We start from the raw sequence: 25,391 nt of genomic DNA on the forward strand, positions 1-25,391 counted from the left end.
CAAGAAGTGATTTTAATACTGTCTTCTTTCAAATATTTAAAACAGAATTTGACTTAGAATTGTTCAATTCATTTGATCTTTTAAAGTATGTGTAAAGTGACCTAGACCCATCCTTGCCATGCAGTAGTATATAGTTTAAATTAAATTTTTAAGTATACTTCAATGAAGGCTGGGTATTACTAAAATTCATATTAAAATATATATAAGCAAACATCTTTATTAAGTCCTTTTGTATTAAAAAAACACAACACAATTCAACGCAGGCACCCATAGTTATGGATAAATAGCACAGATACATAAGAGCAACTTAATGAACTATGGACTCACTAGAACAAAAAGGGTCAACTTTGCTTTCATAAGTGAAAGATCCCTTTGCTTGAACCTTTATGATCCAGCCATTGGACAAATGGGAAGATGGCAGATGGCAGCAATTAGGACTCTTGGCTAGTGGAGGCTCTTGGGTGAGGCTGATCTTATTTGAACTGAGTTCTGTCTTTCCTAGAAGTTGGTTGAGGCCATGTGCTCATTTGGGTTTAACTAGTAGTTATTTCTTCCATGTCCCAATATGAGCAAACAGACTGGTCCATAAACAGAAATTCAATGATCTTGTTAATTGGATGTATCCTTGCTGCTGATTTCTCGAGGGTTCTCTGTACTTTCCTTTGGGTCTCTAGTTTCCAACAACCCCTTTCCATCTACCTTTGGTTAAGTGGATTACAAATATTGTCTGGCCTTTAGGCTGAGTGAGCATAGCTCTTTAAGGACCCATATGAGAATCCTAATTCTGATTTCTGTGAGGCCTCATAGAAACAATGGGATCCTCTGCATTTCTATGGAATGCAACAGTGAGGAGCTGACTACTTTTCTACTTCTCCTGAAAGCATGAAACCCATTCTGGAAATGCCCATCAAATCTTTTTTTGATAGGTACCAACCTTTCCTTGCCTCCCCTCTCTTTTCCATCCTTACCTACCTACTCATTTTCTCCTCTCTAAATTGTTGCAGATTTTCATCTCTCTTTCTCTCTTCTCTGAAATTTTCTTCTCCTTTTCTCTCTAGTTTGACCTAGTTTTTGTTCTCTTCCTGCCTTCTTCCCCTCTCCCTCTCCTTAGGGTGTGGGAATACTTGGAAGTAGATCGAAGTACTACAGCCTGGCTTTGATTCCAGGTTTTGCTGTTGGCTTACCTATGGGACTTTAGGTAAGACACTTAATCTCTTCACTCCTCAATTTCCTTATATGTAAAGTTAAGGACTGGGGTATATTATCTCTAAGTTGCTCTTTTTGATTCTAGATCCTATAAAGGAGCCCAAAGTTTTCCCTCCCCTTTAGCCTCAGTCTAGAAATTTAGACATATGATTTTAGTAAATCAGTGATTGATTAAATATTGGATGGGAATGGTTGCTGCTACTATACCTTTCCCTACAGTTCCCTTCAAATTTATCTTGGTTAGTAAATAGACATATTTCTCCTCATCCTTGTATAAAAAAACCTAAACTTCTGTCTTTTGGGTCATTCAAAATGTGTCTCTTCTGATTTTAATTTGATGTTATGTATCCATTTTCCATTCTCAGGGTTTCACGAATAATTTCCGCTTATGAAATATGAGTTTCTGGGCAGAACTGAATCTTGCCCATCCATCTACTCCTGTGGCGAGGCTACCACATGAGTAGGATGGTGGATATAATAGGTCTTATTTCCCATGAGGAGGTATTGCAAGTCTTTCCGTTCCTCCACCCAATATGTTAAACATTTGTGGCCTTATGTGCCCCTCTTGCCTCATGCTTTTTAGGTTCCACAAAAAGATTTGCATTGCTCCCTGAGGACAACTTCCTTGAACAGAGCCCAATCTGTCATGCTTATAGAGACAATGCCTTAAAGGTCCATGTACACAAACAATCTTTGCATGCTTCACTTCAGCAGGGACTCCAGATTGTCTGACACCAGACATGAATCAATAGAAAGACAATTAGATGGTCTATGCCAAATATGTAAATGTAATTTCAACAGACATGGTTGCTAAACTCTTTTTGAGACACTCTTTTTAATATTTCACTGGCCTCTTTCACCTGAGTTACATCTATTGGACTGTGCCTTGATTTTTTTTGTAGTTGCTAATTTCATGGTTGTAGGGAGCTCCCTGTGTAGAAACTCCTATCAATATGGCTTTGCATTTTATAGGTTTAGAGGATTATAGGAAAGCATACTGAGAGATTAAGTGAATTGTCCAGGAATACAGAAACAGTATGCTATGGAGTATGGGAGAGTTAGGTGGCTCAGTGGATAGAGTAGCAGGCCTGGAGTCAGAAAGACCTGAGTTCATATTCAGTCTGGTTCAGACACCTACTAGCTGTGTGACTCAGGGCAAGTCACTTAATTCTGTTTGACTCAGTTTCTTCATCTTTCAAAGGAGCTGAAGAAGGAAATGGCACGCCACTCCAGTATCTCTGCCAATAAACCCCAAATGGGGTTACGATGAATCAGACTTAACTGAAACTAATGAACAACAACATGCACCAGAGACTTGAATTCAGGCATTCCTGACTCTGATACTAGATCTCTATTGTGCCATTCTATCTTTCACATTTATTACTCAAAAATTAAATCTCCCATTTCCATGAAGGGATTTGACTCATGAGCATTCCCTGTCTCTGTCTCCATAATCTTTTTTTTTTTTTTGGTTTTTGCAAGACAATGGAGTTAAGTGACTTGCCCAAGGTCACACAGGTAATTATTAAGTGAACTCAGGTCCTCCTGACTCCAGGGCTGGTACTCTATCCACTTCACCATCTAGCTGCCCCTCCATAATCTTTTTCTAGTTGGAAATAAAAACTAAAGGAGAGAGAGCTGTGAAAGTTAGTCCTAAGATCTCAAACTAATATTTTGGCTCAAGGCAGATGTAGCCATATTTAAGAATTCATGTTGATAGTGGGCTCACTTTTAATGAGCATGCTTCCTTCCCCTTGAAGACCAAGAGTTCTGGGCTGATTTTCCTGCCTTTTCTTTCCATGTGGTCAGTGACCAGACCAGTATCCTCATTGTCCTGATGATCCAAAGTCATCATCTCTAGCATCTCATTTTCACGTTTGGGTTCTCTTGAGCTCCTATTAGTTCTCCCCATATCAATTTATTCCACACTGATCTATAAGACCTCAAGAAAACAATGGACCCTGTGTATATCACTTCACACCATAAATCCCAGCAGCTGTGGGGCTGAGAAAATCCCCACTTCTTAAGTTTGTCTCACAAAGCAGTTTGAATAGCTGGCTGTCTTTTGGTTGCCTGTCACATCTGCCTTTTGGATACCTCTTGCCAGTAAACTTGGTGATGCTATGTAGTCAGTGACAGATGCTTCTAGTCTAGGGAGAGACCAAGCTTGTGGGAACTCTTCATCATTTAAAAAAAAGACAATTAGAAAAGGGAGGGCAGTGATTGGGAGCTGGAACAGAAATGGAAAGGTTTTCTATCCCTTCCTAACCCCTTAGTAGAATGTGAGATCTTTGAGGGAAGGACTGGCATGATTTTTACTTGTATCTGTAGTATTTAACATAGTACTTTCCACATCATAATTTATCTGTCTGTCCCTGTGTCTCTGGATCTTTCTCTCTGTCTTTCTCTTTCTCTGACTCACACTTTCTATATATTTCTCTTTTTGTCTGCCGCCTTCATTGCCAACCTCTATATGTTCCCCAAAGGCCATGAGATTTGTTCTTATTAGGAATACCTCAATTGGATTACCTTTAATATGGATTTACCTTGTAGAGCATCATGATTTGCCAAGTACCCAGAAAGCAAGATGCCAATGGTAAAAAAAAAAATTGTCCCCAATCATTTCAACCACTTTCCCTAGACAGGACCCCTGGATCTGAGTTCTCTGGGACTTTGTCTTTGAAGACAAACATTAGGCCTTACTGAAAGATGAGGAGAGTCTAAATAGTTCCTAAAATTTCTTAACTGTCCTTTCACTTAATTGGTTAATTTGGGCCAATTTGCTGTCAAAATTTGCCTGGTAGAAAGGTGGTAAAGAAATCCTTAAAGTGAAAGTAGAGCCTTACTTGGTATAATAGTGTCAATCTTAGGGCAGCTAGGTGATACAGTGGCTAGAGCACTGGTCCTGGAGTCAGGAGGATGGGAATTCAAATCTGGCCTCAGACACTAGACATTTACTCGCTGTGTGAACTTGGGCAAGTCACTTAATCCTGGCTGTCTCACATTCAGGATCATTTCCAGTCATTCTGATTCATATCTAGCCACTGGACTCAGATGGCTCTGGAAGAGAAAGTGAGGCTGGTGACCTAGCACAGCCCCCCTCACTATATCCAATTCACGTGCTTCCATTGGTATCACCTCCCTGATGTTGTGGTCTTCTTTGAAAATGAAGAACAAAAAAAGATAGTGTAAATCTTACCCCATCTGTGTGTGACCACCCTGGCTGACTCTTGTCCATGTTCTCTCATAAATGTATAATAGTGAGCCCATCTAACATTCTAGGGGGCTTCCTTGATTTCTTCTGGCATTATAAGAATATCAATGGATCACATGTTGTTCACTGGTTAGTTATCTTCTCACCACATGGCCAGAGAATGTTCTTTTTTTGACATTACATTTCTTGATGATATCTTTCACTCTAGTTCTTCTTTGTAGGATCTTTGTGACATGTTGTAGTCTGCTTATACCCACCATGTTTCTTCATTGCTTGGGATCTGGTAGGTACTTAATAAATGTCTTGTTGAACTGAATCACTAGTGAAGTGATGCTGAGATCTGATCATTTTGGACCTTGTGGTCTAGAGAAATTGTTCAGATATATCTTATATGTCCACCCCAAGAAGCTTTCAGGGAAAAAAGTGAGTATCTTCACAGTGTGACCTATGGTTCTGGACTCATACAGCTCAGACCACACAAGCTTTAGTTACTGAGAAAGATCATACTCTTGGATCTCATACTCCCACTCAGAATTTACTCCAGCTAATCTCCCCAAAGAGCTAAAGCATCTAGGTTTTTACACAAATGACTAACAGGGTCCCCAGCTCCCATATAAACACTAAAGGTAGCAAAGAGTGTCTGGTATAGGACAGCTTTCATTTCATCCCATACAAAATGCACAAAATACAAAGGACTCATAAATAAATGTCAAAAAATACATAAGAGATCTACCCAAAGTCCATAAACAACACAATTCTCTTCTGTCTCTAGTGGATCCCAATTTTTCACGGTATCATAGAGTTCTCTAGACTCAGTGACACACCATAGTTTGGAACCTCTTCAGAAGGGAAATGAACACGGGTTGCCAACACAACAATACACTAACCTTCAGGCAAATTCCTCTCTGCCTGGATGCTACATGGCCCTTCTCAGACTAGGAGTGTCACTCTGTGGTCTGGACTTAATTTGAAACAGAAAGACACTTTGGAGCTACCAGCCTGGCAACTGTCTTCTCATAGAACCTTTACTGTGTGAATAATAATAGCATGGAGACAAGACAAGGCCTTCCCGATGTTCATGGCATGATTTTAGCTCCCTATTTCTCCTCTAATTTCAGTCTATATTGGCAGTCCTCTTCTTAGAGGAAGTATATGCTCAAGACATGTCCTTTCTCTCAAGTCTTGAACTTGAGGTTATTCCTGGGACAACCTCTGAGGCTTGGTCTGCCCTCAAGTTTCCCTTTTCTGCACAGAAGTTTAGATTATAGGATTATACTGCCTAAGAAATTCTTCCTCTTCAAACTAGGAGGCAAGAGTCCAGTAATGAAATTGTTTGTGACATTCTCCCCTTGTAGATCATGTGGATGATCCATGAAGGGCAAAGGGAAAGATCAGCTCAGAATTACTGATGAAGAATTGTTAGCGATTATGGAAAGGGGTGGTTCCTTCGAGAAGAGTCTGCCCCATTTCCATGCCAGGCTGAGTCAATTGCTTCACTTTGGTAACCCTAGTTAATGAAGACCTTGATACCCTAGGAAGTACAAAGAGGTCAAGTATTTTAGGTCCCCATGGAAAAAATGGGACCCGCCAGAGAGAAAATAATATTATGTTGATTATTTAGAGGGTATTGAGAGTTCTTTGATGAGTTTTCTATATTTATATTGGGAATTCTGTGATTCACTGCCATTTTGTAGATTTTATGTGGTATTAAAGAAAGGCTATTTGTTCCTTTAAATACTTAGATGGAATTCAAAAACCCTGTTACTCATGTCTATGGAAATATTTATCTAAGCTGTATATGAGCTCTATTCTGAGATTCCTCAGAGTAAATCCTGGGTGGGTTATAATGAACCAACGAAATGAACTTTTAGAGTAGCCTCTAAGATTGAACCTATTCATTATGAGCCCAGAGTTAGGAGCCTAGGTCATGTGTTACCTGTGACAGATGTGGAATAAATGAGGAAGGAGGACTGAAGAAATGGATGCTTCTATCATTTTTGGAAAAGTACTACGTCTTTAATTTTAGAAATTGAACTGAATTTCATCAAAGATTTCTGAGAGTCCTTGGGTTTACAAAATTTGGCCTAAAGAGAGGCTCCTTCATTCATGAGCTTTTAAAGGCTATCCATTGGGAAGATATGAGTTCTGATGATGTTTAATTGCAATGCCATGAGAGAGGGCTCATAAAAATTATGGGGTGGAAGAAACTAAAGAGAGGGAAACACTAAGACATCTAGTAGGAATGAATTCATGGAATAGCAGTGGTCTATTTAACTCCAACTATGTTTTTGTTATAGATTTGACATATCATGTGAAATCTATTCTTTCTACTTTTAAAGGAATAGTCTTGGGTTCTAAGAATTTTTAATGAGACGTGGAGAGAACAGTTTCCAACAATATTGTAGGAACATGTGCCTACATTATATATTATTATGGCAGCATGATGTAGTGGGAAGCAGACTACTAGAATCAGAAGATGTGGGTTTGAGTCCTACTGCTGTCACTTAATATTTTTTTTTTACCTTAGGCAAGCAACTTCAAGTCTCTGGGCCTCAGTTTCCTCATATGCACAAAGAAGAGGTGGGACTAGATGGCCTCTGAGGTCCCTTCCAGTTCCAGATCTAGGAGCCTTTGTGTGACCTAGGATGAGTTATTTCAGCTCCCTGGGTCTCAGTGTACCCCTCTTCAAAATGAGAGAATTAGACCCAGTGGTTTCTGATTTCCCTTCCAGTTCATGAGCCATGATCCCATGAACTGTTAAATTTGTCCCCAACAGCTGCAAGTGTAAATCACAAAAATTGATTTAAAACTCACATATATGAATTCCAAAATGTTCTATTCTGTTGTTCAAGTGGAAATCAAATATATTATTCATCAATTTCATTAACTTCCTGAATGTGTTAAAAATGTTAAGGCAAAAAAAATTAATCATAATATGGTGACTGCTGAATTGGATCTGAAAAATAATCCAAGGGTCTTTGAAGAAACTGTCAGCAAAATTAGAATCTGAGTCAAATGAGTTGCCTCCTTCCAAAAGTCAAAGTGAAAAGCAAATACCCTCTCATGGCTGCATCTGAAACCCCTGACCTTATCTTTAATAGGGAGGCTTCTGGGTCCTTTCTGATGTCAGATAGCCAAATTTCTGACAAGAGAATGAAAAACTACTACATTCAGTGTGCCATCTCTCCTAGTGACAATGAACATATCTGTGGAATTCCTTGGTATTTTGGAAATATCAAAATATTCTGTAGCTCCTTTAATGCTGATTATTGTTGAAAGGAGAGATGAAGATTTGTAACTGCATTGGGTCAAGTATGGAACCTACCAGATGTCTCACATTTGCCCTTGGATGTCATTAAAGCTGTCTATAGAATGCTCAGAAACAACTGGTCTATTTAGTCAATTCAGACAATTGCAAGTTGGCTCAGGCAAAATCCACAACAATGCAAAAGGCTACTCAGTTTGACTGTTGATATAGCTGACTGACAATCTGTCAATTTGGTCAAAACAATGTCTCTGTGATGATGGTGGCAGGGAGGGGAGCAGATGCATAAATACACAAGCTTTAAGAGATGATATCTTTTTAATTTTTTAATTTTTTTTTAATTTTTAGTTTTTTCCAAGGCAATGGGGTTAAGTGGCTTGCCCAAGGCCACACAGCTAGGTAATTATTAAGTTCCTGAGGTCACCTTTGAACTCAGGTCCTCCTGACTCCAGGGCCGGTGCTCTATCCACTGCATCACCTAGCCGCACCATGATGATATCTTTTTTAAAAAGGTATTTTATTGAAATTCTTTTCTTTCTTTTTTTTTTAAAATGACTTATTTCCCAGTGACTATTCCCATGCCTGATAGAACCCAAAGTAAGGTAAGGCAAAACAAATGAGCACATTCCATTATGTATCACTCATTCCATACCAATTGTCTAGTTCCTTTCTTACAAGAAACATACTTTACCATTGGTTCTCTGAAGTCATTATCCATTATCTCTGATAGTTCTGAAGTCTTTAAAAGTTCTTTTCCTTTTCATTTATTGTGGTCATCCTATAAACTCTAATGCTGGTTCTGTTCACTTTACTCTGTATCAGTTCACATAAGTCTTCACAAATTTCTCAAAATTCTTCACACTTACCTTTTTTTTAATGGTAGAACATTTCATTGCATTCATATGCCATAATTCATTCATTCTTCAATTGATTAGGTACCCATTTCCTTCCTAGCTCTTTGCCGCTTGGTACAAGAATACTACTATAAACATAAATATATAGATGTATATAGATACACATAGATATTTATGCATATATACATACACACATATACACATATACACATATGCATATAACCTTTGTCTCTGACTTACTTGAGGGTATAACCTTAGTAATAACATCAGTGGACTAGAGAATATGGACAGTTTAGTGATTTGTTTAGTATAATTCCAAATTGTTTTCCATAATGGTTAGACCAATTTGTCACCCCTCCAACTTTAACCAATTTTTTCTTTTGTCAGTTGACTAATATGGGTTTGAAGTAAAATTTCAGAGCATTTTTAAGTTATGAACAAATTGGAACATGCTTTCATATATTGTTGACAACATGCATTGATTTCTTCTTTTTGAAAACTGCTTTTGGCCACTTATCTATTGAGCAATTTTGCATATTTCTATCAATTTTCTACATATTTGGAAATGACACTCAAGATCTTATTCAGTTATTTAATGCCAAGATATTCTTCCCCTTTCAAATAACTATTCAATGTCTAATTCTAGTAGTATTGACTTTTTTCCTGCAAATTTTTTTTTATTTTAATGTTTTATTTTCTATGATGACCTTCCTCCTTTTTTTAAGTAGGACTTCTCTCCTAGCAAAACTGTATAAGGTGGTTCCTCTTATTCTCTTCTAATTTATTATTTTTTTTATGAAGTGACCATTTTATATGGACCTTGTATCCATTTGGAGGTCAACTAGACGGTCCAGTGGATAGAGCACTGGGCTTGGAATCAGAAAGACTTAGCTTTCTAAGTTTAAAACTGACCTGGGACACTTCCTGGCTGTGTGACCCTGGGCAAGTCACTTAATCCTGTTTGCTCAGTTTCCTCATCTGTAAAATGAATTGGAGAAGGAAATAGCAAACCACTTCAGTATCTTTGCCAAGAAAATCCCAGATGGGGTCACAAAGAATCAGATACAACAAAAACAAATCAATGACAACAACAACAAAATCCATTTGGAATTTATTGTGTGGTATTTATGCAAGGGGCAGCTCTAAATTTAATTTCTCCCACATGATTTTGCAGTTTTCCCCAGGAATTTCTGGCAAACAGGTAGCCCTTAAATCCAATGGTTGGTGTCCATAAGTTTAGTGAATGCTAGATAACTGTTGAATTGCTTCTGGGTCTTGCTTACCTAATCTGCTATACTGATGAACTGCTTTATTTTTTAACTAGTGCCAGACAGCTTTTGATGATTACTGTTTTATAGTATTTTTGAGATTTAATGATGCTAGGCACTTTCTAGGACTTTTTATTCATTCCTATGATTTTTTTGTTATTTAGTCTAATTCTATAAATTAACCCCTAGGTGACTTGATTGATATGCAACTGAATCTTCAAGTGAATTTCAGTGCTAAAATTATTTTTATATTGGTATGGCCCAACTATGAATAATGAATCTACAGTAATTATTTGTCTTTATTTCTAAAAAGCATTTTGTAGTTGTATTCAAGAGTTGTGAATATGTCTTGGTAAGCTGACTGCTAGATAGTTGGAATTATTTTAAATGGAATTAAAAAAAAAACTCTCTCCATGGTTTCATGAATAAACAGACTGAGAATTTTAGGATTTATTTTGTATCCTGTTGCTTTACTGAAGGTATTAGTTTCATTTTTTTTTCATTGAATCTAGACTTTTCTAAGTAAACTATCAACTCATCTCAAATAGAAAATTTTGCTTCTTCTTTGCCTACGTGTATTATTCCTTCATTTTTGTTTTTTCTTTTACTGCTATTATTTAGCATTTTCAGAACTATCAAAAGATATCAGTGACAATGGGCATCTTTGCTTTGTAGCCATGTTTTAATAGAAAGATGCTTATTAGTATTTCTCCAGCACAAATAATGTTAGCTCTTGGTTTTAGTTAGCTACTGTTTTTATCATATTAAGACAATGCTCAATTATTCTAATCCCTTTTAGTGCTTTGGATATGCCATAGTTTTCCAAAACCTTTTTCTACTTCATCAATATAACCAGCATGATTCTTGATTATTTTCATTTTATACATACATACATACATATGAATATTACATATATATATATATATTAGTCTAGATCTAAGATTTCATTGGAGTAGGGATTCTCTGGCAAGAAATATCCTTCTACCAATTCTAATCAACAACCCCTTTATGACTGAAAGGTTGACTGATTTACTTTGGGTCACACAGTCAATGTGTATCAGAGTTAAGATTGGACCCTGGATTTTCCTGACTCCAAGGTCAGCACTTTGCTCACTATGCTATGTTGGTCCTCACAGTCCATTATATTTATAATTTTTCTACTGTTGAACCATGCCTGCATCATTGGTTTAAATATGAACTGATAATTTTAGATAATTTAATAAATTTATCGCTATAACTTCTTTGACAATATTTTATTGAGCATTTTTACAGCAATATTTTTTAATGAAACTGTTTAATAGTTTTATTTCTCCATTTTATCTCTCCCAAGTTGGACATACGGGATATATTTTTTCATAGAGAGGGATTCGGTAAGATGTATTACATTTTAAAACAATTTATACATTAAAATAAATTATTCTTGAATGTTTGATAGAATTTACTTGTAGGTTCATCTGAGTGGGGTTTGTTTTTTTTTTCCATTTTGGAAGTTAATTTATGGTTTGTTCAATTTCTTTTTCTCTGAGTTGTTTAAATTGACTAATTCTTGTTCTGTTATTTTATTTTTGTAAATATCCATCATTTTGTTTCAAGCTTTTATTTTTGCTGGAATGCTTTGGGGCATAATTTATAACAATTAACTCTTCATATGTTATGAATTTCTCTTCATTTTTGGTTTTCGGAATTTGGTTTTCCTCTTTTTGTTAATATTAACTAATGGTTTGTCCCTTTTCATTTATATTTTCAAAGAAAAACCCTAGCTCTTAATTTTATGAACTTTTTTATTCTCTATTTTATTTATTTCTTTTCTGATTTTCTGAATGTTTTCTTTTTTTTTTGTTTCTTTGGGAGTTTTAAATGTGATTTTCAAGGCATTTTTAAAGTTGCAGTCTCAATTCATTGATCTTTTATTTCATTTAGTTGAAGGTGCTTAGATGAAGACATTTAGAGATGTATATTTCTTCCCAAGGCCTGCTTTGACTGTATCCCAAAAGATTTGATTCATATATAATCACATTGTTATTATTTCTTTGATTCATTCTTTTTTGTTTCTATGATTTGTTCTTTGACTTAAGCTCATTCTTTAGGATATATTATTTCATCTCTGCATCTAATGCTGTCTTTAAATTTCCTATGTAGATTACAATTGTCATTGTATTCAGGCTTGTAAAGGTCAGGTTTAATATTGCTACTTTTTGGCATTTGTTTTTCTTTTGTTTGTTTATTTTTGTAAAGCAGTGAGGTTAAGTGACTTCTCCAAGGTCACACAACTAGGTAAATATTAAGTGTCTGAGAGCGGATTTGAACTCAGGTCCTCCTGACTCCACGGCCAGTGCTCTATCCACTTTGCCGCCCCCCATTTGTTATTTTTTAATATATGTACATGACCAGTGTTTGTAAAGGTGCCATGCCAAACTGAAAAATATTTCTACTTCTTATGACTCCTTCTTTAACCAGAATCAAAAGATATTTTATCATACCTAATTTTTCTAGAATTTTTTCAGCTATTTATACTTTTTAGAAAACCTCGTTAGATTTGTCTAGATCTCAAAAGAGACACATGGAATTCATGAATTATTGTTTTACTGTTGATTTCTATTAGCTTTCCTTTAAGTTCTTAGATGCTATACTTTTTGGAACATATATATATATATATATATATATATATATATGTATTTTTGATATTGTTCCATTATTTATGATGCATTTATTTATGATGTAAATTCCTTGCTTATCTCTTAACCATCTTGGTTTTTAGATTGTTTGCTTATTTTTCACTGTTGCCTTATCAGAGATTATGATTGCCACTTTTATCTACCCTTGGTTTTTCGCTTCAACTTGAGGCTTAAATGATTCTAGTCCAACCTCTCATCTATTTATGTGGATCTTTGTGATAAATGTAGTTCTTGGAAGTATATTGTTTGTTGGATTTTACTTTTGGATCTATCTTATTACCTTCCTCCATTTTATGATCAAGTTTATCCCATTCACATTTAGTTTTGATTATCTGACTTTTTTTCCCCCTCTAACACATTTTCATTTTGTCTTTATCCTCCCTTCTTTTTAATGAAAATCCAGAACTAGTAATGCATCATTGAATCTCTCTGATCTCAACCTTTTCTCTCTACCCTCTTCATCCAATCTAAATCTTACCCTTTTCTTTCTCTCCTTTCGATTTCCTCTTCATAAACAACCTTCATAGCTGAAATTTGCTTTGAATATTACCATTCTCTCCCTATATTTACCCTCTCTTTTGAACCTCTTTTTTCCTTTCCCCTGCTTAAAGTATCTTACACTATATTTATCTTACCAAATATCCTTTGCCCCTCCTAGATGAGAGTGGGGTGCATGAGATGCCTATTTCTCCCACCTACCTTCATGCTTGTACTGTCATTCTACAGCTAGCTTTTCCTTCTTCATTATTCCTTTCATTGAAGACAAACCTTTTCTTTTCCCTTTTAAAAAATGAAACAATCCCAGGCCCTGAATGTGTCTTTCTTTTTTTTTCTCTTTGACTTTTGAAGATAGTTACATTTTGAAGGGACAGTGTTTTCTTTCCTTTTTTCGATGTCAGTACTTTGCCCTTTCAGGATGCTCAAACTTAATTATTTTTCTCAGTTTCTTTTATATTTGTATTTAAAAGATTCTATCCACCTTTGATTTTCTCAATAAGCATGCTTGGCAGTCATCAATTCTATTAAAGATCTACCTTTTCCTCTTCTAGGATTATGTTCAGTATTTGAGGATTTTATCTTTTATTGTATGTCTTTTTCACATATATTAAATTTTTTCCCTCATATTTATTATATAACATTGAGTGATTCTGACTGTGATTTCTTAGAATGTGATCTCCTTCTTTCTCCTTCCTTGCAATGCTTTTTTCCCTTTGACCTGGAAACTCTGCAGTTTGGCATTCACTTTTATGGGTGTGTTAAATTTAAGGTTTTTTTCCTTTTGGATTTTATTGATTTTCACTTTGCATTCTGGGTCCAATATTCCTTAGAAATGTTATTATTTTTTGAAATAAGTAGCTTGTGTTGTAATGATTTTTAGGGAGCCAAGTGATGTTTCATTATTTCCTTGTCTTGTTTTCCAGTCATTTTGGGGGGCAGGGAAATGGGGTTAAGTGACTTGCTCAAGGTCACAGCTAGGTAATTATTAAGTATCTGATGTCAAATTTGAAGTCAGGTCCCTCTGACTCTAGGGATGGTGCTCTATCCACTGTGCCACTTAGTTGCCCCCTTAGGTCATTTGCTTTTGTTAGTAGATACCACACATGCTCTACTTTTTTTTGTCTTCTGACTTTGTGCTAATATGCCTTGTTATCTCACTTGATTTCTGAGTTCTGTTTGCTCCATTCTATTTTCAAGGTGCCCATAATGTGAATAAGATTTTTCAGTTTCTATTCTACACTATATCTTGTTCCTAGTTTCTCCTTAAGAGTTTTAATTTCATTGTTTATAGTTTCCTTCATTTGTTTTAGTAGAAGGTTCATTGACTCTTGAAGTCTTGTGTTAAACCATTCTTTCTTGAGGTTTTACATAGAATTGCTGTGGTATTATTTACTCCTGGATATTTATTTCAATGTAATTATAAGGAATGATTTCTTCATGAGATTTATTTTTCATTCTGCTTGGCACAGAGCACTGGTCTTGGAGTCAGAAGGACCTGAGTTTGAATCCGGCCTTGGACCTAGCCATTCACTGGCTGTGTGACCTTGGGTAATTCACATCACCCTGATTGCCTCGCATCCAGAGCCATCTCTAGTTGTCCTGATTCCTATCTGGCCACTGGACTCAGATGGCTCTGGAGGAGAAAGTGAGACCGGGGACTTAACACAGCCCCCCCCCCCCCCGAATTCAATTCATGTGCTTGTCATGGCATCACCTTCCCGATGTCGTGGTCTTTGAGAATGAAGGACAAACGTTGGTTCTGTAGTAGCTGGACTTTCTGTCAACAAGGCATCAAGTCCATCAGTGTCATTTTTAGAGGAGAAAACTGAGATTCAGGGAGGTAAAGAGACTGAGGCTATGAACCCAGGTCTTCTGACTCCAAAGCCAGTGCTCTTTTCATTGCACCACAAGCTTCAGTGAATATTTATTATAATGAATAAGAATGGAATGTGTGCTGGAAGTTTGTTTCCAATATACAGTATAGTTTCAAACACATTTTCTAGTCCATACAAACTCTGTGTTTCTTGAAGGCAGTATTTGCCTAAGTACCTTTCACCAATTCACTTTGGAAAGAGTGTACCTAATCCCTTCCTCTCCCCAAAAGCTTTACTTGATATACTCAAAATCTAACTCTAGAAATCCATAATTAATTTTTGAGAATAAAGAGACTGAAGCAATCTCTTCTAAATGATCAGTGGCAATGGAGGTATGTACATAAACATAAGGGCAAGGAAATCTAAGTCTTGAAAGAAATAGATCAATAAAGGCTGGCAAAGGTTTCTCTCACTGGGGTGATGAGCTGGTCTCCATTTTGGAAAAGCAGCTTTCTTCTCCCAGAACAGAAGAGTAAATTCATAACTACAAAGACTCAGCTAGCATTTGTAAACCATACTCCTAAGAAGCACATAGCATCTCAGGAAGGTCAAGACACGAGGAGAAAGTGAATCTTATAAAACATCTGAAGAGAGACTGTCTAAATGGCACATTGAAGAAAGACTCAAAGAGTCTATTGCTTACATATTGCCTTTTGCCAAGAAAGCAGTATCTTCTAGGATCATGGATCTAGTGTTGGGACATTAGCAGTTATTTAGTCCATTCCTCTCATTTTCCAGATGAAGAAACTGAGGCATAGAGAGAAGATAAGTTTCTTTCCCAAAAGATATTGTATCATAGATCTAGAGCTGTAAGGGACTTCAGAGGCCATCTAGTCTCATCCATTTTTTCACATGAGGAAACTGAGGCAGAGAGAGGTTAAGTGATTTCTCCAACATCACATATTAGATCAGTGTATGAAGAACCTCAGAAGTCATCTAGTTCAACCTTCCTCATTTACAGAAGAGGAAAGTGAGGTTCAGGTTGGTGAAGGGACTTGCCCAGGGTTACAAGCACAAGATCACAGATCAGAAGTAGAACTGATATTAGAGGTTATTAAATCTGCCATCCTCATTTTTCATATGAGGAAATTGAGGTTCAGATAAAATGTCTTATTTGTGGTAATAGAGCTAATACATGTAAGTCGAGGGATTTGAACCCAGATTGTCCCACTACAAGTCCAGTATTCCTTTTAAAACACAACCATAACACTCTGGGGTTTTGGTGGTTTCTGCCTACTGTAACTTCTCTAGCTAGTGCTCCTAGATGTTTAAAAAAATGAAAACAGGACATTTGTCTTTTGTGAACAGTCTTACCCAAAGAAAGGATTTATAATTAATCAGCTCTATTCTACAACCCATAGGACTTCTGCAGAGAAATGGAATGACTGAAGTTTGAAATTCAAAAGTACTTACTTCCACTGGGAATCAGATCTCTATCTGGTATGAAGAGTTTATAACCATAATGTTTTTCCAGGACATCTGGTAGTATTTCAAGAGCAAATTGTTCTTCCTCGTTGTTATCACAATCTAAAGCATCAGGATCGACTTTTGTATAAGAGAGGTAAGCGTCATACTCCTTGTTGTCTTAAAAAGAAGAAATAAGAGACTTACAAGTATTCACAGCTGGATATTTGTAAAATGACCAAAAAAGACATAACTATCAAAGACCAGAATTAACATGATTCTTTGTGGTTGTTATATATAATGAATGGGAATAATCAAAGCACATGTCATATATCTAAAGAAGAATCTGGTTCATTCCAAAGCATCCCATTTAAAGCCATAAATGGGGCTGCTTTGAAATGAGTCTCTGTTAACAGGAAAGAACAATAAAAGTCAAGGATCCATACCTGGTGGGTGCTCATAGTGTCTCCATCTTCTAAAGCACAAAATGAACCCCATCCCAAAAAACAAGGGTCAGATCTTGAACCACAGCTATGGGGGCTGAACAATAAGAGCTGACAGCTCAGTGGCAAATCGCAGTGAGGTAACAGCATGAGGGAGAGCCCTAGAATCAGAGTCTACAAGAATTGGGTTGAAATTTCACCTTGATACTTACTGAGTGATGCTTGCTAAGTTACTTCCTGTCTCTGTCTTGGTTTCTTCATTTGGAAAAATACGTGGATCATACTTGAGAACCCCCAAGATCCTTTCTGGAACTAGGTCTATGAGCCCATGTGAAGATTGGACTAGATGACCTTTGGGGTCCCTGCTGGCTCCAGATCTAGAAACCTATGACCTCTCTGGCCCCAGTTTCCTCTTCTATAAAGTGAGACAGACAAGATGGCCTTAGAGGTCGATCCCGTGATTCTAAGCTGGCTTGTATATCCACAGTGCTTTCCCCCTTACTATTCATCATCTAACAGGCAGTGATTTAGACCAGAGCTTCCAAAGGAAGGCTTTGTTTTAAAAATGTACCCCCTGGCAGTATTGCCACTTGGGGTTTTTCCTTTTCACATGTAGTCAGGGAATTACTTTGTTTTACATTATGCATTTTCTCCCCTTTGTGGTAGAGGCTTGGAGCCAACATGATCAAAGAGAAAATGGACTTGTATTCTTTTTGTGAAATGAAACATTTAACGAAGCCACAGCTAATCATGGCATGGTTCCCCATAGGATTTACAAGGGCCACACTGGAAAACTGAACATTATTTGCAAATTTAATTTTTTTATAGAAAATGGGGGGGGGAATCAAGCAATTAATGTAGTGATGGCAGAATGATATGAAACAATACTTATTAAGCTCCTTCGCTATAAGTTTAAAAAAATGGATAATGTCCCTAGACCTGTTTCCAAAAGAAATTTCTATTTTTCATTAAAAAGAGAGAAACACATAATGAGAATATTGCTGAAGATCAACCAAAAGGTAACATGGAGAACGAAGCTCTTCTTTTCATATGTGAATGAAGTTGATTTCATTCCTCCTATTTAAAAGGGAAAGAGAGGAATGATGGCCATATAAATCTTACTTCTATTTATAAACTCTAGGTAAGTTCTCCCCAGAAATTCCTAAGGGAAGTTCCTAGCTATGTGGAGACTGTGGACGTAGGATGAGAGTATTCAAACTCCTTTACTAGGTTAGCCTGTATTCCCATCCCTGCTTTACAGAGAGGACCTGAGTGAATGAAGCTCTGGCTCTCCATGCCAGAATGGTGCCTGGAACTGGATGGTAGCCAGTATTCTTCAATGTGTCTTCTGGCTGGGAAAGACTACTATATACTTCATTGGAATTATGTGATTCCCTGGAGAATGCATATATTGGGAAATGTTTTGGTTATGCAAGAAAAGAGCATCCTGCTTAAAGGGGCCTTTGGAGGCATCTGAGTCAAATTCATGTGAGAACAAACTAGACATTACAACATTTGATATAGTCCCAGTCAAGGGGAGAATATGGTATAGGACTCCAACACTCCCTCTGACAATCATGGCACACCTAGGAGCTCAGAGGTAATGCATATATATCCCATGGAAGAGTGGATCTTTGCCCCCACCACAGCCAGAATTTCCTTGGTAGCCATGATCGTTAGTGCTCCTACCTTATATGAGCCTCTGTCTCTGATTTGTTATTCTCTCTACCCTTCCTTGGTCTGACCTTTAATGCCTACCAGATCCTCGTAGCCCTGCCTCACTCTCTGGTCCACTTTTTAAGTGTGTTAAGTCCATTCTTCCTCTGCAACATCTTCATAGATCCCCCTCCCTATTCACACAGTTACCGCACTGGTTCAAGACATTGTCACTTGCTTGGATGATTGCAATAACCTGATTGGTCTCCTTCTAACCTAGCCTTTTCCCTCTACAATACATTTTCCACATTGCTTACCAAATGATTTTTCTTGAAGTGTAGGTCTGAGCATGTCATTCCCTTGCTCAGTAAATTCTGATGGTTCTCTAGTATCTAACAAAAACTCCTTTGTTTAGCATGTAAAGTCGTGTATAAATTGGCTTGCAGAATCATAGAATTAGAGCCGAAAGCAGAGAAGTCATCTCATCTCTAACACTCTCATTTTATAGATGAGGAAACTGTGGCTCAAATTATGACTCATCTTCCTGAGTTTAAATTTGGTCTTCCTAGCTGTGTGACCCTGGGCAAGTCACTTCACATCTGGTTCATCTTCATCTGTAAAATGAGCTGGAGAAGGAAAATGGCAAACCACTCCAGTTTCTTTCCCAAGAAAACCTCAAATGGGGTCACAAAGATTCAGATGTAACTGAAAAAAATGACTGAACAACAACAACCTCTGATTATAAAACCAATTTTCAGCTGCTTGCTTTCTCTTATTTTCCATTATTCCTTTCTGTGCGCTCTAGGAGCCAATCTGACCGTCCAGTTCTCATCTCTGTACCTCTCTACAGCTGTCCCTCCTCACGTCTTCCAGTTAGTACTGACCCTCCCTGCAAATGACCTTGTAATATTTTTGGGGTTAAGTTTTTCTACCTATACATAGTTTCTCCCATAATAATGTGCAAGATTTTGTTCTTGGATTAATGTTTGTTGACGGATTATCCCCAACTCACTAGCTATTCAGAGTACTTTAGGTCTCAGCAGACATCCTGGCCTCCTGACCCTTGAATTACTCTTGAGTGTGTCTATTTGTCTGAATTTCTAGATTCTTGTCCTGGCCATTGACCACAGCCTGGGAAGGAAGGAAACACATTTATTAAATGTCTGCTAGGTGCTAGGACTTTACAGGTATTATCTCATTGGATCCTCACTACAACTTTAAGAGGTTGGTCCTATCATTATCCTATTTTGCAGATCAGGAAACTGAGGCAGATAGAGGTTAAGTGATTTCTTTAGTATACTTGGGTCTTTCTGATGAAAACATTTTTCCATCCACTGTACTACTAGGGCTTTTCTACAGGCAATTCATTTCTCTTAGTCTTAGTCGTCTCATCTGTAAAATGAAGGGGTTGGATGAATGGCCTCTAAGGTTTCTATGAATTCTAAATCTCTGAGCCTGGAGACTAAATATTCTTGGGTTCCTGTTCCCTTTGGCCTAGAGTTCAAGCCCTTTCAGCACCCAATACTCATCCTTTTGAATCTGGGTCCTGGTTGGAGACCATCTAGCTACATTTTAGCTACATTTTTTGGAGTTGAACAAAAGGTGACTGGATCATAGAGGCAAGAGTAAGGACGAAAGCAGCCAGGTCAGCTGACCCACTCTAGAGGATGCCAGCCTCTAACCTATCAGTGGCACAGATGCCAGAGATAAAAAGGACACTTCCAACCCATGGCAGCAGCCAAGAACATGGCTTCAATAGCTGCAGCTGTTGCTCTCAAAGAGAAGCAGGATGGATATAGCAAAGAAGGTTAACAGCAAGGTCGAGAAAATTGTTTTTAAAACCAAATGGTAATTTAAAGCAGCCGTGTTGCCAGGCTAAGTTAATGAGCCTTTGTTCATGAGGACTCTGAACTGAACTCTTTCACACTGTCCCTCCTCCTCAATCATCCTTTTTTCCTGTGAAGTGTCCCATTCTTCTACAAGGCATCCAAATCTATAACCTTGGAATCATCCTGTCTCTTCCCTCATCCTGCATAGCCAAGCAGTCGCTGAGTCTATCTCACCAACGTGTCTCTCATCCATCCCTTTGTCTCCTCTTCACACAGTCATCACTTTATTTAGTTCAGGCCCCCATCACTATTCACTTGGACTATTGGAACAGCCTCCTAATTGACCTCTCTGGCCTCAATCTTTCTCTTCCCCAATGTATTTTCCACTCAGCTGCCAGATGGCCATTTCGAAAGCACAGATCCAACTATGTCACTCTCCAGATTAAAAAAAAAAAAACAAACCTTGTCTCTAGAATAAAATTCAAACTCGACCTGATGGATATGGCCCTGCACAATCTGGATCCAATCTCTGTTTCCAGCTCTTTTTTCCTCTTTTAGGTCTGGACATGTGATTTCATTGGAATAATGAGGAAATTCCCTCTACCAAAGTTTGGTCTGCCCCTGTTCTCCAAACTAGAATCTTAGAGATCTGACTTTGTCCATCATGGACTAGAGAATGGAGGGCTGAAAGTGGAAACAAGAACACCTGAGTTCCAGTGTTGACTAGACATTTGCTAGCTGTGTGACCCTAGGCAAGTTACTGTACCTCAAAGGGAGAAGGAGGGACTGCAAAGGTAGGTGGGAGCCATGCTGTGGAGGGCCTTAAATTTCAGGTTGAGTTTGAATTTTATCCTAGAGGCAACAGGGATCCAACAAAGATTTTTAATCTGGGGAGTGGCGCACGGTTACATCTTTTGCAATTGTTTGGAGGGTCTATCAAAGATGGACCCTCTACTTTTCAGGTTGATGTTAGTCTCCTGAACCAGTTATGCCCTATTGCTCTGCCCAAACTTTTATTTGTCCTTTTTCTGACTAAACTGGAGAAAGCCTTCTACAATCTATGCCTTCATTTCCTTACGTCTCAGTCTCTTAATTCTCTATAGTCTGGTTTTCAACCTTATCATTCCACTGAAACTGCCCTTTCCAAAGTGCCCAGTGATCTCTTAGTCACCAAATTCAATGACCTCTTCTCTGTTCTCTTCCTCCTTGATCTCTGCATCCTTTGATGCAGATCCTTTTCTCCTTGATACCTACCCTCTTCTCTAGGTTTTTGTGACATTGTTCTCTCCTGGACCTTGATGGTTTGTTCTCAGTTTCCTTTGCTGGATCTTTATGTCTAATAGCAAAGAGCATCCTGCAAGACTCTGTCTTGAGATCTCTTGTCTCTTGATATTCTCTTATCTGATGATCTCATCAACTCCCCCAAACTCAATTATCTTTATGTTGATGATTCCCAGGGCTATTTATTGAACTATAACTTCTGTCCGGAGCTCCATTCTCACTTTTCAAAAGTGGATGACTTGTAGACATATTAAATTCATCATGTCCCAAAATGAACTCATTATCTTCTTCCCTCTATCACAACCCTCTCCTCTTCCCAACTTCTTTATTACTGCCAAGGGTACAACCATCCTCTCTGTTACCCATGCATTCAACCTAGGGGTCATCCAAGATTGCTTTTTTTCATCCCCTATGTTCAGCCAGTCGTCCAGTCCTGTTGTTTCTACATAACATCTCTCATAGATACCCCCTTCCTTCTCTGATGCCGCTAACATTCTGGTACAAGTATTTATCATCTCATACCTGGACTATTGCAATCCTACCTTAGGTTTCACCTCCACTCAGATGTCAGACTAGTCTTTCTTAACACAGATCTGACGACATTACTTCTGTACTTAAACTCCAGTGGCTCCCTATTACCCCCTAGGATCAAGTACAAAATCCTCTGCCTTTTAAAGTCCTTTATTACCTGGTCCCTTCCTGCCTTACCAGTCTTCTTTTACTTTTCATGTTCTCTGTGGTCCAGGGACACTGACATCTTTGGGGTTCTAGCATACATTACTCCATCTCCTGACTTTGTGCCTTGCCTCTGGCCATCCTCCATGCCTGGGATGCTCTTTCTTCTGGCTTCCTGATCTCTCAGCTCAAATCCTGCCTTCCTACAGGAAGCCTTTTGTCTATTGAACACTTCTAATTTATCCTTAGTTGTATCAAGTTTGTATGAGGTTTATTGGTTTACACACTCTCTCCCTCATTCGGCTGTCTTTTGCCTATCTTTGTATTTAGCCAGGGCATGGCATGAGCTTGTTGCCTGACTGTGAATGACAAGAAGAGAAACCCCAATCTAGTACTCTTTTGCTACTCTTTGTCCTCAGCTGGGGGTGGGGCCACCAAGGCTGAAGGGAGTGAGAGAGGAGACCTTTGCTATAGACTCTCCCTTGTGTCACCTGGGGCCTGTCCAACAACTATTTTCAGGTTGGTGCTAGTCTCCTGGACTAGCTACTCCCTATTGTCCACCAATCAGAGAAGAGAGAATAATTGGGTCTCTGGGCCTCCATCCAATGAAATCGAGGTTTGGTGTCTCGCTCTGCTTATGGTACAGTTGTAACAGGATCCTTAAGCAGGGAGGGAAGGAGGGAAGAGTGACCACCCCCTCCCCTGTACAAATGGACAGGTGCTAACAAGTCAGTCCAATGGCTTCTTTTGGCAGCTATGACAGAGGCTCTGCTCGAGCCTTGCACCCCATTCTCCCAGATTCCTGGCTTCCCTTGAGCATTTGTCCTCAATCACCTTCATCTTAATGATAAGAAGTAACGTTAGATCATTGGGCTATATAAGCACTTTTCCGTTCTTTAACCGCAGTGGTCCTTACAGCAAACCCTGTCAGGGAAGCACTGTGGGTATTATCATACCATTTTACAAATGAAGAAACTGGAACTTAGAGTGAACTTGCTAGGGTTACCCAACCAGGTAGCAGCCTAAGTGGAATCCAAACCCAGATATTTCCTAACTCTCAGTGCTGTGTTCTTTCAACTTTGTCTTGCTTCTCATTGTTCCCCCAGCCCAGGATCAATCAGCACACATTGATTAAGGAGCTAATTTATTAAAGAGATGCTATTCGTAAAACTCTTTACAAACTTTAAAGAGCTACATAAATACAAGATGTTATTATCATCATCATCTATTGTTATTGTTAAGTGCCAGACACTTACATTTCAGAGTGGGGAAACTGGACATCTCATTGCCCCAATGCTTACCTTAACTTACTGATCTATGAACTGCCTCTCAACACTTAACAACCTGTATAGTCTGTTGCCACTTTCATACAGATTGTGAGATGGCAGTCTCCCTTCCCTGGTCATAATGTCATTCCATTCCTACATCACTGCCTAGATTAGTGCCTAGCTGGCATTACTCTCTCCATCACTGCAAAATACAGGATAGAATATTGCATTAGACTCATTGAATTATACCATGATAGCTCTGCAGCTGGAAAAACTACAGAAAGTTGTCTAATCCAACTCTTCCATTTTACAGATGAAGAAACTGAAGGTCTAGGAGGTAAATGACTTGTCTAAGGGAACGATAAAGAGGCAGAATCAATGAAAGAAGTGGGTCTGGAGTAAGAGGACCTGGAATCAAATTTTGTATTTAATAAAAGTTTAATACTTGGGTAACTTTAGAAATCACCTGACTTCCCCAGGCCTCAGTTGATTGATCCATAAAATGAGAGGGTTGGATGAGATGACCTTGCCAGACCTTTGAGCTCGAGAGCTACAATCCTCCCCATCACTCTGGGACTTGGCTATAAGCTATGCCATTGCAAAGCAATGTTGAGCTTGGCAGCTTCAAGAGGGGGCATGCATTTAAATTTGGAAAGAAGATGTGGAAAAGTGTTTCTTTGCTATGCCAGGCTGACTAGTAGTGAGCTTAGAGGGTTTTCTATACTACATAGATGGCCTGAACCAATCCAGGCAAAGGGAGAGGTTTTCTTTCTGGACACTTCCAAGTGGGTAGTATGACCTTCCCATGTGACACTGTATCTTTGAAAGCAGTGGCTTTGAAACTAGGGCAACAAAGTTCAACTTGTCATAGGGTCCTAAACCTAGACCTGGGAGGGACAGCCCCGATATAGTCTATCCGCTTCTTTTACAGAGGGAGAAACTGAGACCCAGGGCAATTAAGTGATTTGTCCAAGGTTATACTAAAGATTCTAGATCTGGAGCTGGAAAGGACTTCAGGGGCCATCTTGTCTATATCTGGAAGGGATCTTAACATATGGGGAGGTCAGTCAACTTCAGTTCCTCATCACAGATGAGAAAACAGAGGTCCTTAAGGTGATGATGACTGGCTCAAAGTCATTCAAAGAATTATAGCTGTTTCCCCCAATAAACCCCAACTTTATAGTTTATAGCTTATGAAACAAAGATCTAGACAGGTAAAATGATTGGGGATTATAATCTAACCTTATTTTAAAGATGAGAAAATTTAGAATTTAGTCCCAAGAAGCTTAAGTGATTTAGGGCCATTGGATGAAAGGTTCAGAGCTGGAAGAACGTTTAGAGGCCAGCTATCTCAGCCTCCTTATCTCACAGATGAGGAAACTGAGGCTCAGGAAGATGAATCAATTTAACCAAGGTTATTCAGATAGTGGCAGAGGTAAGATTTGAACTTAAGTCTCCTGACTCTTTCAAGTATGCCACACAATTTTATTTCATCAACTGAGTGGAGAAGGTGCTCCCAGTCAAGGGTTTTAAATGGTGGCAAACTCGAAATACATGATGAGCGTGCACTTGACTATCCTTTCATCCTCAGAACATATATCCAAATATAAAATATTACCTTAGTCTGACTATTAAATGATTGCTTTCCAAATGGGTGAGGTTGTGGAATAATTGATGCAATCGTGTCACACGCCTTTCCCTCTTCATGAAAGAAACCTCAGAAATTCAGGGTTGCCCCCAGCACTCTATCCTCCATTGAGGTCAGATCATTAAAGAACCAACCCCTCCTCAACTGGAAAATGAGGGGGTGGACTGGCTGACCTCTAATTTCCCAATATCAAAATTTCTGGTCCCATTGCCTACCTACATACCCCTTTACCTGAAGAAACCTGAGAGATCCTTAAGCAACTTATTTGTTTTCTGCCTGAATTTGTTTAATATTGAAAACCAATTTTCTGAGTTTGCCTCGGCCTACTAAAGA

General features: G+C 38.3%; 1 protein-coding gene and 1 long non-coding RNA gene across 3 annotated transcripts in view; one reads left to right on the forward strand and one right to left on the reverse strand.

The window, feature by feature from the left end:
• The window catches only part of LOC141502594 (uncharacterized), a 168,636-nt gene that overhangs the window by 74,016 nt on the left and 69,229 nt on the right, over nucleotides 1–25,391 (forward strand). The gene's annotated exons all lie outside the window — the stretch shown is intronic.
• IL1RAPL2 (interleukin 1 receptor accessory protein like 2) overlaps nucleotides 1–25,391 on the reverse strand; it is a 1,037,032-nt gene that overhangs the window by 7,853 nt on the left and 1,003,788 nt on the right. For both annotated transcript variants that reach the window (XM_074207403.1, XM_074207404.1), the window contains one exon: nucleotides 16,268–16,438. In XM_074207403.1, coding sequence (XP_074063504.1) covers nucleotides 16,268–16,438 — 171 coding nt within the window. The remainder of the gene's footprint in view (nucleotides 1–16,267; nucleotides 16,439–25,391) is intronic.

Source organism: Macrotis lagotis, chromosome X (assembly GCF_037893015.1).
Source record: "Macrotis lagotis isolate mMagLag1 chromosome X, bilby.v1.9.chrom.fasta, whole genome shotgun sequence".
NCBI classification, from domain to species: domain Eukaryota; kingdom Metazoa; phylum Chordata; class Mammalia; order Peramelemorphia; family Peramelidae; genus Macrotis; species Macrotis lagotis.